The 15,291-nt window shown below is 41.6% G+C and overlaps 1 protein-coding gene across 1 annotated transcript in view; it reads right to left on the bottom strand.

Moving 5' to 3' along the window:
• The window catches only part of YLPM1 (YLP motif containing 1), a 66,277-nt gene extending 51,204 nt beyond the window's left edge, over nt 1-15,073 (bottom strand). The window contains 3 exon segments of the mRNA XM_047794539.1: nt 496-675; nt 3,787-4,023; nt 14,039-15,073. Of these exon segments, the coding sequence (XP_047650495.1) occupies nt 496-675; nt 3,787-4,023; nt 14,039-14,914 (1,293 nt within the window). The 5' untranslated portion in view covers nt 14,915-15,073.
• Between the last annotated feature and the right edge of the window lie 218 nt (nt 15,074-15,291).

Genomic DNA, 15,291 nt, shown 5'->3' with positions numbered 1-15,291 from the left:
GCACGGTTACCCAGTTTTATATATATATATAAAATTATATATATATAATTTTTTTTCATTATAGGTTATCATAAGATATTGACTATAGTTTCCTGTGCTATATAGTAAGTCCTTATGGTTTATCTATTTTATATATAATAGTGTGTATCTGTTAATCCCAAATTCCTAATTTACTCCCCCCCCCCCGCTTTCCTCTTTGGTAACCATAAGTTTTCTATGGTTTCTGTAAGAAACCCTGGTTCTTACATCCCTCAACAGTACTTAACATCTGCTGAGGTTGACATGATGAAGTCTCTGCTATACCTGCCCCTCCCCAAGAGCATTTTCATAATACCACACTTCCCAAGCTCCCAGGTCATGTGACATATAACTACTTGGGCACTCCAGGAAAACGTGATAGTTGTCCTTCTTCACATTTAAATCTGTTTCATGAGAAACAAACCCTTTAAATGTCCTGGGTCAATCTCCCACGTGTCAACTGAGGAAAGCACTCACCTGTATATGGGGTGGATGCTGTATAATCTGTTGGTACTGCTGTAGGATCTGCTGTAACTGAGTGTGCTTCTGCATTATTCCCTGATACTGGAAGCCAACTCGATGTTGTTGGTGCTGCTGCCAGTGCGCTGCTGCAGCCTGCAACTGTTTTAACCTGGCATCTTCTTCTGGGTCCTCAGACTAAAGATAAGAGAGGATACATTTTATTTTGGGGGATTTTTTTTTTTGCAAGTCATAAAGAGCAACCAGATTAAAAGAAATGTGAATATCTTATACAATTTATATTTTATTGTATAGTATTGTGTTATAAAGGCCAGGATGCCTACAACTCTGGCTGAGAAAATCTGTTCTTTAAATTTTTCTTCTTTTTAGGGCCACACTTTTAGCAGGCATACGGAGGTTTCTAGGCTAGGGGTTGAATCAGAGCTGTAGCTGCCCACCTACACCACAGCCATAGCAACGCCAGATCCAAGCCGCATCTGTGACCTTCACCACAGCTCACAACAACGCCGGATCCTTAACCCACTCAATGAGGCAAGGGATTGAACCTATGTCCTCATGGATGCTAGTGGGGTTCGTTAACCACTGAGTCACAATGGGAACTCCAAGCTACTCTATCTTTAGGTAAAATATGCAGTTCTATCTACACTGTGATCATGGATCCTAACACAAAGGAATTTATAAATTCCACTTTTTTTTTGTTGTTGTTGGTCTTTTTGCTATTTCTTGGGCTGCTCCCGCGGCATATGGAGATTCCCAGGCTAGGGGTCGAATCGGAGCTGTAGCCACCCACCTACGCCAGAGCCACAGCAACATGGGATCCAAGCTGCGTCTGTGACCTACACCACAGCTCACGGCAACGCCGGATCCTTAACCCACTAAGCAAGGGCAGGGACTGAACCAGCGACCTCATGGTTCCTAGTTGGATTCGTTAACCACTGCGCCATGACGGGAACTCCAAATTCCACAGTCTTTGCTAAAATAACAATCTCTGTTCCTAAACAGGATAACCATTTCTCCATTAGAAAAATAATCCATAGTTACTGTCCTTTTCACTCCATGAGAAATCTTTTTCACCTTAGCCACCTTTTGCAGGTGATAACAGTATAATCATTATGTTTCATTAATGTTTCCACATAAGGGAGGACAATGACCTTTGGACCAAGGTGAGAACTTTCCATGTGCCAGTCAGTATGCAAAGCAACAAGGATTATTATATTTAGTGCTTCAACAGTTCTATAAGAAAGCTACTATTTGGATATACCCATTTTACAGATAAGGAAAGTGAAGCACAGAATGGTTAACTAACTTCTTCAGCGTCACCACCAGCAAGTGGCAGTGCCTGGATTACAGTCCAGGCAGTTTGACAATAATAGCTGAATCTGGGAGTTCCCATCGTGGCTCAGTGGAAATGAATCCGACTAGGACCCATGAGGTTGCGGGTTTGTTTGATCCCTGGCATCCCTCAGTGGTTAAAGATCTGCCGTTGCCGTAAGCTGTGTGTGGTGTAGGTCACAGATGCAGTTTGGATCTGACGTTGCTGTGGCTGTGGTGTAGGCTGGCAGCTACAGCTCCCGATTCAATCCCTAAGCTGGGAACCTCCACATGCTGTGGGTGCGGCCCTAAAAAGCAAAAATAAATAAATAAAGCTGCATGTCTTAATTACTGCCCTATACTGCCAATATGAAAACAGCCACATGGCATCTGTTCAGTGTTTAGAGACACTTAATTCAGAAGTATCTTGTAGTTCCCGTTGTCGTGGCGCAGTGGTTAACGAATCCAACTAGGAACCATGAAGTTGCGGGTTAGATTCCTGGCCTTGCTCAGTGGGTTAAGGATCCGGCACTGCCATGAGCTGTGGTATAGGTTGCAGATGTGGCTCGGATCCCACATTGCTGTGGCTATGCTGTAGGCCGGCGGCTACAGCTCTGGTTAGACCCCTAGCCTGGGAACCTCCATATGCCGCAGGAAGTGGCCCCAGAAAAGGAGAAAAGACGAAAAAAGCAGAGTGTTTAATTCTTCACTCTCACTTAAACCACGAAAAAATGCCTTTTCTTTTTAAAAAAATTTTTATTGAAGTACAGTTGATTCACAATGTTGTGTTAATTATAGGTATACAGTAAAGTGATTCAGTTATACATATATATTAATATATATTCTAACATTCTCTTTAATTATAGGTTATTACAAGATACTGAGTATAATTCCCTGTCCTATACAGTAGGTCCTTGTGAGTTATCTATTTTATATATAATAGGGTGTGTATATTTTAATCCCAATCTCCTAATATATCACCCTCTTCTCCTCCCCTTTGGTAATCAGAAATTTGCTTTCTATGTATGTGAGTCTATTTGTTTCATAAATAAGCTCATGCGTATCCTTTTTTTTAGATTCCACATATTAGCAATATCATATGATATTTGTCTTTGTCTGTCTCGTTTACTTCACTTAGTATAATAATCTCTAGGTCTATCCATGTTGCTGCAAATAGCATTATTTCATTCTTTTTATGGCTGAGTAATATTCCATTGTGTATGTACCACATTTTTATCCATTCATCTGTCAGTAGACACTTAGGTTGCTTCCATGTCTTGGCTATAATGCTGCTATGGATAGTGGGATGCATGTATCTTTTCAAATTGTATTTTTCTCCAGATATATGCTCAGGATTGGGATTTGCTGGATCATATGGTAGTGCCATTTTTAGTTTTTTAAGGAACCTCCACACTATTTTCCATTGTGGTTGTGCCAATTTACATTTCCACCAACAGTGTAGGAGGGTTCCTTTCTCTGCCCCCTCTCCAGCATTTATTATTTGTAGTCTTTCTGATGATGGCCATTCTGACCAGTGTGAGGTGATACTTCACTGTAGTTTTGATTTGCATCTCTCTATTAGTGATGTTGAGCATCTTTTCATGTGCCTTTTGGCCATCTTTATGTCATCTTTGGAGAACTGTCTTTTTAGATCTTCTGCACATTTCTTGACTGAGCTGGTTTTATTTTGACACTGAGCTGTATGAGCTGTTTGTATATTTTGGAGATTAACCTCTTGTCAGTGGCATCATTTGCAAATATTTTCTCCCATTCCGTAGGTTATCTTTTTGTTTTGTTTACAGAAAAATGCCTTTTCTAAACCTGATATGGCATACATCTGAATATTTCACAAATGAAATTTTACATGTACTTTAATATAAACACATGAAAATAAATATTCATTTTTAACAAAGATATATGAACCAGAAAAAAAGCTGAACAATTTCATAAATACAAAGTAATTAATTTTATGGTTACCTGGGGTTCTTCAGGTGGGAGAGGAGGTGGTACATCCTCATTAGGGGGTGGTAGTGGGGGTTCCTCGGACGGAGGGGGTTCTGGTACTTGACTGGTGGCAGGTACAGTACCTTCTTCTTTTACTGGCTCAGGTGCATCCTTTGATACAACAGGACCCTTTTTGTGCCCAGGTAAATGCACTTTTGTCCTCTGCTGCAAACTAAGCAGGTGCTGTCGATACCAATATTGCTGTTGTTCCTGCAACAGAAACCATTTTTAAGAATTTTAATTGACAACCCTATGTATCTGCAACTTGTTGTCATCTATATTTGTATCTATGTTCATGTATCTGTATGTAGGAAAAGGCAAAGCTGGACTGAGAAAAGCAAATAAATACACAAGATTATTCAATTCCTCCCCCAAATTTATACATTTAAGTTAAACCATACATACATACATACATACATATACATATATATATATATATATATACACACACACATACTTTTTTTTTTTTTTGGTATATGGAGTTCCCCAGCCAGGGGTCTACCACAGCGGCTATGGCAACGCCAGATCCTTTAACCCACTGTGCCAGGCCGGGCACTGAACCTTTGTCCTGCAGCCGCAGTGACGCTGCCAATCCCACTGCTCCACAGCGGCAACTCCTAAACCGTATGTTATATTTATTCAACATATTTCTCTCATTAAAAACACACTTTTGGAGGTAAGTGCAGTCTTTCTGATAAATGAGCAGAGTAATAAATCCTTTCACTGTTCACAGCTACTCGTTTTCAACTTGCCTTTAGCTGGTCAGATTTATCCACAGGGGTCTTATTGATATAATATATACAGTGAATACAACCAAACAGTCCTCATTTCTCTGTCTTCTCTTCTGCAGTGTTCTTCCCTCTTTTAAATACCTGTTGTATCATTAATCTTGCTATACCAGGTATATATGCATATGTGAGAATATACATATGTATATTTTTATACATATGTATATTTTCATACATATGTATATTCTTAGAACGTATACATATATTCATAGACTATAGAGGTTCATATAGAGGTTCCCAGGCTAGGCGTCTAATGGGAGCTGCAGCCGCCAGCCTACGCCACAGACGCAGCAGTGGGGAATCCAAGCTGCGTCTGCAACCTACACCACAGCTCATGGCAACGCCAGATGCTTAACCCCCTGAGCAAGGCCAGGGATCAAACAAACTTGCATCCTCATGGATACTAGTCAGATTCATTTCCACTGAGCCATGATGGGAATTCCTGTTCTATTTATTTTAAAAGTTGTACTTTGTCTTCCAAATTATACTATAATTTGACCTTCTGGAAATTTGTGCTTCTGCTTTTTAAAAATTACAATAATGCGTTTAATGTGGAAAAAGACTAGATGACACAGCCTGTTCTCATTATTCATGGATTTTATATTTGTGAATCTGCCCTACTGGCTAAAATTTATTTCTAATTCCAAAGTTGATACTCGGGGAGCTTTGGCAGCCATTTGTGGACATGTATAGAGCGGCAAAAAATCTAAGTTACTTGACTTGCATCTTCTTGGCCTAACCATGGCCATACTCTGCCTTTCTGTTTAGCTCTTATACTGTAAATAGATGTTCTTTTCGAAGTCTATTCAGGGCCACATTTTTCACATTTCCGTGCATTCTGTTGAAGCCTTTGCTGTTTAAAACGGCCCATAAGCATACTGCTAAAGTGCTGTCTAGTGTTCCTAAGTGCAGGAAGGCTGTGATGTGCCTTAAGGAAAAAATACTTTTGTTGGATAAGCTTTCCTCAGGCACGTGTCACAGTGCTGTTGGAGGTGAGTACAACATTAATGATCAACAGTATACCTTAAACAAGGTTCTTTCACCAGAAACTTATAAAACAAAGTCATGTATTGGTTAGTTGATGAAAATGTGGCCAAAGGCCCACAGGAACCTAACCCTATACTTCCCCCAGGAGCAATGGTTCAGTATTCTCTAAGTCAGTGTTTCTGAAAACTTTATGGAGTATAAATACCTGAAATAAAGAGACTCGACTGTACAAACAGGTGATAACTAATTAAAATCAATTTTTAGAAAATCTCACCACTCAAAAATAACTACAGGACCTTCGCTATCTCAGTGTTCATTATACAATTCCCCATGGTTACAAGGTTGCACAAGGAAAAAATGTTGTCATAACACTAAAATATTCACTAATGAATTGCCCTATATATGTCTATAATTAACAATAGCATATATTTCTACTACGATTATAAAGATGGAGGATTTTATTTAAATTTTTATTTTTAAGGGCTGCACCCACAGCATATCGAAAGTCTAATCAGAGCTGTAGCCACCAGCCTACGTCACTGCCACAGCAATGCCAGCTCGGAGCCGCATCTGTAACTTACATCACAGCTCATAGCAACACCGGATCCTTAACCCTCTGAGCGGTGCCAGGGATCGAACCTGCATCCTCATGGATACTAACAGGGTTTGTAACCTGCTGAGCCACAATGGGAACTCCAAGATGCAGGTTTTTATAAAAGTGATGTTGGGAGTTCCCGTCGTGGCGCAGTGGTTAACGAATCCGACTAGGAACCATGAGGTTGCGGGTTTGATCCATGGCCCTGCTCAGTGGGTTAACGATCCAGCGTTGCTGTGAGCTGTGGTGTAGGTTGCAGACGTGGCTCGGATCCTGCACTGCTGTGGCTCTGGCGTAGGCCTGTGGCTATAGCTCCAATTCGACCCCTAGCCTGGGAACCTCCATATGCCACGGGAGCGGCCCAAGAAATGGCAGAAAGACAAAAAAAAAAAAAAAGGTGATGTTGGTGAACTTTGAACTCATTACTGATAGCTGAGGACCTAGCAGAAGTACCACCAGTTAACAACCAAAAAGAAAGAGAATGACATGAATATCAAAGGTTGAAAAAAAACAGCCCGTGAAAAAATTTATTAATCCCTAAAATAGTTTTTCAATGTGAAATGAAATAAAAGACGAGGAGTTCCCATTGTGGCACAGTGGAAACGAATCTGACTAGCATCCATGAGGACATAGGTTCGATCCCTGGCCTTGCTCGGTGGGTTAAGGATCCAACGTTGCTGTGAGCTGTGGTGTAGGTCGGATGCGGCTCAGATCTCATGTTGTTGTGGCTGTGGCATAGGGCCAGCAGCTACAGCTTAGATTTGACCCTTAGCCTGGGAATTTCCATATGCCGCAGGTGCGGCCCTAAAAAGACAAAAAAAAAAAAGATCGTGTCCCAAATCAAATTTTTTACTTTTTACGGTAAACTTTTGGTCCTTGTGTTAAATAGATTCATTTTACATGCATTCAACTGAGATTCATCATCTTTGGATAACCAGGATTTCCTATATTGTTACTATTTTATTACATATCCTCTTCAATTTTCCAAACACAAATATATGAAACATATACTCTTTTCTCATTAAACATACCTTTTTGTTACCTGTTTTTTCACTCACAGAATGTAATTTTCTTGGGAGAGCTAGCTCTCACGCTGTTCTTGTATCCTATCTGGTGCTTAAGCATAGTGCTAAAGCACACAGTAGAATGTTAATAAATGGTTGTTGATCAGCTAAAGAGTCCCCTTTTGGCTACTAATTTCTATGACCTGAAACATGCTGCAATCCATTGGGAAGAATAAATTCCACACCTCACTAACTCCATCTTGAAGTCTGGGTCATGACTGGGTTTTTTAAATTATCACATGCATAATCATCAGCTCCTGGGATATAATAATTTTTACTAGTCAACATGAAAAAAAAAACAGCACATGGACCATGACAGTCAACAATAAAGTAGTACTAAAAGGAAAAAAAAAATGTAGTAGTAAAACATTTTCAGCTTTCTTCCATCATTGTATGAAAATACTGAAAAAAGGCAACAGTCTTCTCTTTCAACTTTAAAAAATAAACCCAAGCAGAAGTTAAAGGTTTCCTTTTTTTAAGTTGCTTTGAAAGCATCACCAAAAGATACAAAAACACAAACCATCTTTCATAAACTATGAAGCCAGTGGCTACAAATAGGAAGATTATTTGGCTCTAGATTCTTTGTATTTGGGGTGGGGTGACACCCACGGCATGTGGAAGTTCCCTGGCCGGGGATTAAACCTACACCACAGCAGTGATCCCAAGTGACAATGCCAGATCCTTAATCCACTGTGCCACAAGGGAACTCCCAGGTCTAGATTCTTTCTCAATTTGTACCCACCTTATTCTCATGCTTTCAATCTTTGTCTTGGACTTAGTCTAAGGTTAAGAACCTTGTTAGGAGCTCAAGTACTTGTTGATTTACTGACAGTATGCACTGCGGGTCAATTTCTACTTAACATGAACCCAATGTGAGGAAACCAGATCTAATTTAGTCCTAGGACAAGGTTTTGGCACATTTTTAAAAGCTCTACAAATGAATAATGATGAAATCATTCTGAAATGTCTCAGTGATCCCAGAGAAGGTTGATTTATCTCTATTTTAGAAAGGAATAAAACCTGCCTGGACTTGGTAATAAAGCTGAACTAGTAGGCAGTTCTGAATGTCCCATTATATCAGACAACTCCATCTCATATGGGATGTTAGTTCATGGGCTGAGGAAAAATCATAGTATATGTCACATTCCAAAAGACATTGAATGGAATTATCTGTCACGAGTATCACTACCAAAAAAGAAGCTAATTAATTCAGCAAGTACTAGCTGACTACTTTCTACAAGTACAGTAATGAACTAGGTACTAAATGATTCTCCAAGTAGGGAAATATAAAGAAGGAGGGAGAGGGTGAGGGAGAGAGAGAGAACAAATGAATGAACGAATACATGTGTATATATGTGTGATGTTTTAAAGATTAATTTTCCTATCCAAGTTGCTTACGATAAATGCCTGTAACACTAAATGTTCAATGTCTTATATCCTAAAGCAAGCAGAATGGGGTGGGGGTGGGGGGACTTGGTAAAATAATGAAATGGATTTCCATTTTCAAAATTTATTTAAGACATATTTGTTTTCAGTATTTTTGATGTTCACATTCTATTCCAGGAATTAAGGTAACTAGATAATCTTAGTCCCATCTTTAAAAAACTCCTTCACTTTGCATCTTCCTCCAGCTCCTGCCCACATTCTCTCTCTCTCCTTCAGTTAAACTTCTTGAAAGAGTTGTCTATACTCACCATCCCCATTTCCTCACCTTCCATCACTCCTCAAATCAATGCAATATGGCTTCAGTCACTATGAAACTGCTCCTGCCAAGGTCAACAATAATCTACATGTCAGTAAATGCAACACATAACTCAGTCTTCATCTTGCTTGACCTCTCAGCAGTGACACAGGTGACCACTCCCTCCTGCTAGAAAGAGCCTTCCCTTCAAGTCTGTGGCACCACACTGTCCTGATCTTCCATTTACCTATTTGTCCTTACTTCCCATTGGTTCCATTAGATACTGTGATTCTGCAGGACGAGGCTCAATGTCCTTTAAACGCTATTCTTACTCTACACATACTCCTTGGGAGACTTCAAATACCTCCCCTGTGCCTTCGAATACCATTTTTAGGCTGATGACTCAAAAGTCCATCATGTCTCCCAGATCTCACTTCTAGACTCCAGACCTATATCTAACTTCCAACCAGACATCTCCATTAGAAATCATATGTCTCAGGATCTTAAACTCAGTAGGTCTAAAATTTAACTCATCATTTTCCCCTCATCTCCCCAGACCTGTTCCTCCTCCTGAAAGTTTTCCTATTTTATTAGTATATGACACCACCATCTACTCAGCAGCCTATCCCAGAAAGCCAGGAATCATCCTTGATGCCTCCCTCTCCACTACGACTCCATCTCCAACTGGATTCCAGTACCTAAATATTTCTCCAGCCTTTCCACTTCTCTCCATGATTCTCCGTCACCATTCAAGCCCAAGCCTCTATTAACTCTTGCCTGGATCACACCATCACCTATTCTTTCTAAATCACTCTTACTCCTTTAGATTCCTCTCTCCACACTGCAAAGCAGAGTGAACATTCAAGAAAGCCAATCTGTCACATTTGCCTATATAAAAATCCTTAAATGGCTTCCTACTGTCCTTAGGAATAAAGTCCTCTAAGGCCTCCCTAGCCTGGTGTGTACCTGCCATTTTCGCCCTGAGCTTTCAGTAAGCCTTACTTAATTCTTTGACCTCTATCTGGTTCATTTCTACCCATTCTTCAGGTTTCATTTAAATTTTACTTGCAAAGGGAGGTCTCTTCAACTAGCTTAGAGCTCCCAGCTTCATTCAATCCTGTGAAAATACGTTTTTCACCTACTACGTATTAGACTCTGAGCAAGGCACTGTGAATACAATGGTGAGTTTAAAAAAACTCACCTTTTCCTATTCCTTAAGGAACAGTCTAGTGATATTTTCTATTTTATAATCCCATAGCACCCTGTACTTCTCTTAAATACTTATTAAATATCCTTTTCCCCCATTGGACCAAGTCAATGAGGGCAGGTACCTTGTCTATTTTGTTCACCATTTCATCTCCAGTACTAAGCACAGTTCTTGACACACAGGTGTTACTCAATAAATTTTTTATGGCCACACCTGTGGCATATGGAAGTTCCCAGGCTAGGGGTCGAATCAGAACTGCAGCTGCCAGCCTACACCACAGCCACAGCAACGCTGGATCCGAGCTGCATCTGTGACCTACGTTGCAGCTTGCAGCAATGCCGAATCTTTAGCCCACTGATCGAGGTCAGGGATCGAACCTGCATCCTCATGGATACTAGTTGGGTTCTTAACCTGCTGAGCCATGACAGGAACTCCTTCAATAAATATTTGAATATTAAATAATGACTAAAAACTGAAAGTCAACAGCTCTACTTAAATAAGTTTTGAGAATAAAAGAATGAATCACAAGTCACAAAAAAGACCAGTATGTATTTTACCTAGCCAGATCTTTAAACACAAAGTTAATTCTTCAAAAAAGACATATTTTATTAAATCACAATCATTTTACTCTGAAAACTAGAAATATAATGGAAGACTAGCAAGCATTTATCCTGTCTTTTCTATACTAACTGTATTTCCAATCAAACAGTCCTATCAGAAGTGAAAGTCTTTCTTTACAGAATTCCATATAGTAAATAGAAGAAATGGCAGAAATAATCACATTATAACCTCTAATGATAAAATAATTTACAGGCAAAGACCATCAATGAATGAGCCACTAGATGAAACTTTAGATACAAAATTGATTGGAAGCTTTACAGTGGAGGAACCAGACTGTCACCCTCTGATCACTACTGGCACAACTGACCATGGGACAAGCAGGCACTGAGTGCCTCCTGATGGGATGCAAGGGAAGTACACAGCATGACTTGGATTTTTAGTCCAAAAGAAGGGCAAACTTAAATCTAGGAAAGTTTCAGACTTAACATCAAGTTTACAAAAAACGTGGGAGAGAGAGGAACAAGACAAATGACACCATGAAAGAGCAGACAAATCCAGAACTTGGGACATTCTATAGGACAACTAACACAGGTTCTTCATCAAGCTCAATGGCCAGGTGTAGAAAAAGAGAATAGGAGAGACTCGCCTAAATCTGAGATTCGCAAATGAGAGTGATTCTGTCTGCCAGCAACTAGTTGGCAATGTCTAGAAACATCTTTGGTTATCATAACTGGAGGCTGCTACTGGCATCTGGGAGGTAGATGCCAGAGATGCTGCTAAACATCCTACAGTGCAGAGGACAGTCCCACAACAAAAGTATTCTGCCCCAAAATGTCTACATTGGATCCTGATTTGAGCAAACCAACAAAACATTATTAAGTCCACTGGGAAATTTAACATGGATAATACCAAGGGGTTATTTTTATTATGATGCAATAATAGGGGAGATTTGAATGGATCAGGTATTAGATGACAGAAAGAAACTCTCATTAATTCTGTAGGTATGGAATTCCCATTGTGGCTCATCGGGTAAGGAATCCGACATAGTCTCTGTGAAGATGTGGGTTTGATCCCTGGCCTCGCTCAGTGGATTAAGGATCTGGCACTGCCATGAGTTGTAGCGTAGGTTGCAGATACAGCTCTGATCTGGCGTTACTGTGGCTGTGGTGTAGGCTGGCAGCTGCAGCTCCAATTTGACCCCTCACCCAGGAACTTCCATATGCCACAGGTGTGGTCAAAAAGAGAAAAAAAAATTTTCAGCAAATAAATAAAGGCCTAGGTGAAGTAAACATGGCAAAAATCTTGACAGCTGTTGAATATGAGCAATGGGTATATGGAGGGGAATCAAACCATTTTCTCTACTTTTGTGCATGTTTAAGATCTTTCTCCATAAGAGTTTTAGTGACATATTCCAAAAATAAAAAAATGAATCAAAGAATATTAAATATGCAGAAGGGTTGTCAGAGATTGGCACTAGCATGAAGAAAATGTTACTAGAATAAAGAAAATGTTTAAACCAAAGTATACCAAGTTTAGAGCATGTTAACTCCTGCATCTTATTCAACAAATCTTTGTGGAGAGCCTACAATTTGTAAAGCACTGTCCTAGGTGCTACAAGGGATAAAAAGGTAAGTGAGACAGTTTCTGCCTGCAGGTGACAAACCACATGGTTAAGTTCAGGCCTGGCTTCATAGAGACCCTGATATTTGAGATGTGCCTTAAAAGCAATACAGCTGTAAGGCAAAAGAAGGCTGAGGAGGTTGGGATGAATTCTAGACATAAACAAGAAAACCTAAAGAAGTTTAACAAGGCCTTTCTTGATCTGGCCTATTCACACCTCTCAAACCTCATCTTCCACCACTTTCTTTCCAGCTCTCATCAAAGAATATGAGGCACTGAATAGTCAAGGTACTAAAAGAAGTTGACTATAGACAAGGGCACAAAGGCAGAAAAACAAATGCAGTGTTCATGGTAAGTATTTAGATGAAGGACTGGTCTGATTCCTCCCACAACCAAAAAATAATTCATTTGTCTAAAAGGCCAGAAAAAGACTACCAGAGATAAGGATATAAATGTCATATTTTGGCCTGCACTAACTCTGAGTGTTTGACAGTAAAAGCACTGGAAATTTCAGAGTGGAGTGGTAAAGGGGGGAGAAATTCTGTCTCTATTATGAGAGGAGTCTGGGGAAAGAACATGGTGGAATGGTGCTATTGTGGTGTAAGCTAACAGAATCTTATTCTACTGTTTTACCCTAGCATCTCAAGTGTTCTCTCCTGATGAAATGCCAAGCACAGCTTGCTTATTTACAACCTGTTTCTTTTCCTAATTTCTAATGCCAAGCCACTGTAAAATTGAAATGCTGCATCCCTATCTTTTGGAAATCTTTTATATGTAAATCTGAACTTGCTGATTAAAAGATTCTCTTTTTTCATTAGAGAACCTCGGTAAATTAGTAAGTGTCCATTTTAAGAAATCATAACATGATTTCTTACACTTTAATTCTATCTTCTTTCTTAAGGGAGGAATACATTACCGCTCCCTTACCAATCTTTGACAGGAAAGCATCACTTCAAACAGAAGTTGAGAAGAATAGCTCATGAATGAAGATGTATCAAGAAGTTTTTTTTTAAAAAAACTTGGCCAAATCCCAAGGCTGTTACTCTGGAGTACATGGTGACAACAATGCAATGTAGCAAACTGGCCGTCTTAAAACTACGTTTAGGTGATATGAGAAAAAAAGAAGTATAGGTAAACTACTTAAACAACCAATAGACTCCCCAAAACATCAAATATGTAGACTTCCCTAGGTGTGTTCCTGATTAGAACAAATTTTCCATCCTTCATTTGCTGAGACCTGTTAATTCAGGAAGCTGACAGCTATCAGTGACCCTTAAATATTTTTTAAAGAAGCTAACTGATCCTAAGATTTATATGCATTTCAAGTGTCAGTCCTTTGAGAAACTTCTTACTGAGGTTGCCTCTCAAATAGAATTTTAGTTTAAGTTACAATTTAAAAAAAGAAAAAAAAAGCCCTTTGCAACAGCAACAAAATCTAGAAGGCTGGTCAAAGGAAACCAAGGAATATATTCTGAGAAGTAACTCTTGAGCCATCCCTTTGCTCTGGTGTCTAGAAATATCTTCAAAAACAGTTCTTTTAATAATCCACATTTAGCTCATTAAAAAGCTGAGATGTCAGCCTCTGACTTTTATGGAATCCTCTGGAGTGTAAAGTAGCTAGTATTATGTGTTGGAATCAGGCTAAGCACGGAGCTAAAGCCCCCAGGCCCGCTCACTTAGGGCCGTCTAGGTGAGAGACAGCAGCTTGGGCAGCTTTCTTACCTGTGGAGTCATCGTAGAGGGATCTGGCTCAGGAGCAGTTTGCTGCTGTTCAGCACTCTTGTTCTTGGCCCCACTCTCCAAAGGCTCTTGCTGAACAGTTGTCTTATTCCCAGAAGGGGCGGACGGTGGTGGTGGAGCTAGTAGCTGGGATTTAGAATGGCCTTGGGAGGGGCGGGAAGGAGATGCCTGAGAAGGGGGCATGTAGGACTGGGAATGGCTCAAATAGGACTGCGAGGAGGAGGAAGAGGAAGAATAGGATGGGGTGGGCGCCAGGTAGGATTGGGAAGTTGGGGACTGAGAAGGGGACGGCTGAGCAGGAGGCAAATAGGGCTGAGACGAGGCTGGGGGATAGTACGAGGGTGGCGGCTGAGGTGGGGGCATGTAAGATTGAGAGGGGGGCATATAGGACCCCGGCGGTACTGGGGGAGATTCAGGGGGGGAATCCAGCTCCATGGGAACCAAACCAGGAGGCCCGTCTCGTTGATGGTGGAGCATCTGGTGTTTGTACTGCTGCTGCTTCTGATAGCTGAGAGCCGGCCCAGGTGGCGGGGGCATCGGCGGCGGCGGTGGCTGCCAGTCCCCGTAGCCGCCCCCCGGCATCACCGGCGGGGGCGGCAGGGGGGGCGGAGGAAGGTGATGGGGCTGGAGCACGCACTGCATTTGCTTCTGGTGCATCTGCTGCAGCTGCTGGAGCTGCGCCAGGTGCTGCTCGCGGAAGCTCATGAAGCCCGAGGAGGAAGGGGCCGCGGGAGTCGTCGAGCTCGAGTACCCGGGCCCCGGCGAGGCCTCAGGAAGCGCCACCGGCGGCGGCGGCGGGACCGGCGGCGGCGGCGGATAGTGGCTGCTCCCGCCATACCGGCCCCAATTCGGGTACATATCGGAGAAGAAGGCGCTGGGCTCGTCCCGGCGCCGTTACTCGTCGCAACCGACCTCCAGGAGCTGCGGCAGCGACGGCGACAGCCGGAACTCGCGGCGCCTACAGGCCCCGGAGCGTGTAAACGGAGCGCGCCAGTGCGCCGGCGCTACCGAGCTGGGCCCGCGACCGGGAAGGCGGGGAGGTGCTGGGACGACTACGCCTGCGCAGTAACCACAGAGAGGAGAACAAAGGCGAGATAGAGCGGCCCTTTGCCTGGTGACTCTCGGTTGCCATCTTCCTTCCGGTTGAGATAATGTAGGTGCAAGTGGACTGTTCTTATAGAAGCGGGGAACCATAGAGTCTCATAACTGAGAAGGGTGGTAGAGATCCTATCGCT

The sequence above is a fragment of the Phacochoerus africanus genome, chromosome 9 (assembly GCF_016906955.1).
Source record: "Phacochoerus africanus isolate WHEZ1 chromosome 9, ROS_Pafr_v1, whole genome shotgun sequence".
Lineage (NCBI taxonomy): Eukaryota > Metazoa > Chordata > Mammalia > Artiodactyla > Suidae > Phacochoerus > Phacochoerus africanus.
Note: the sequence above shows the minus strand (reverse complement) of the source record. Positions and strands in the feature narration are given on the sequence as shown.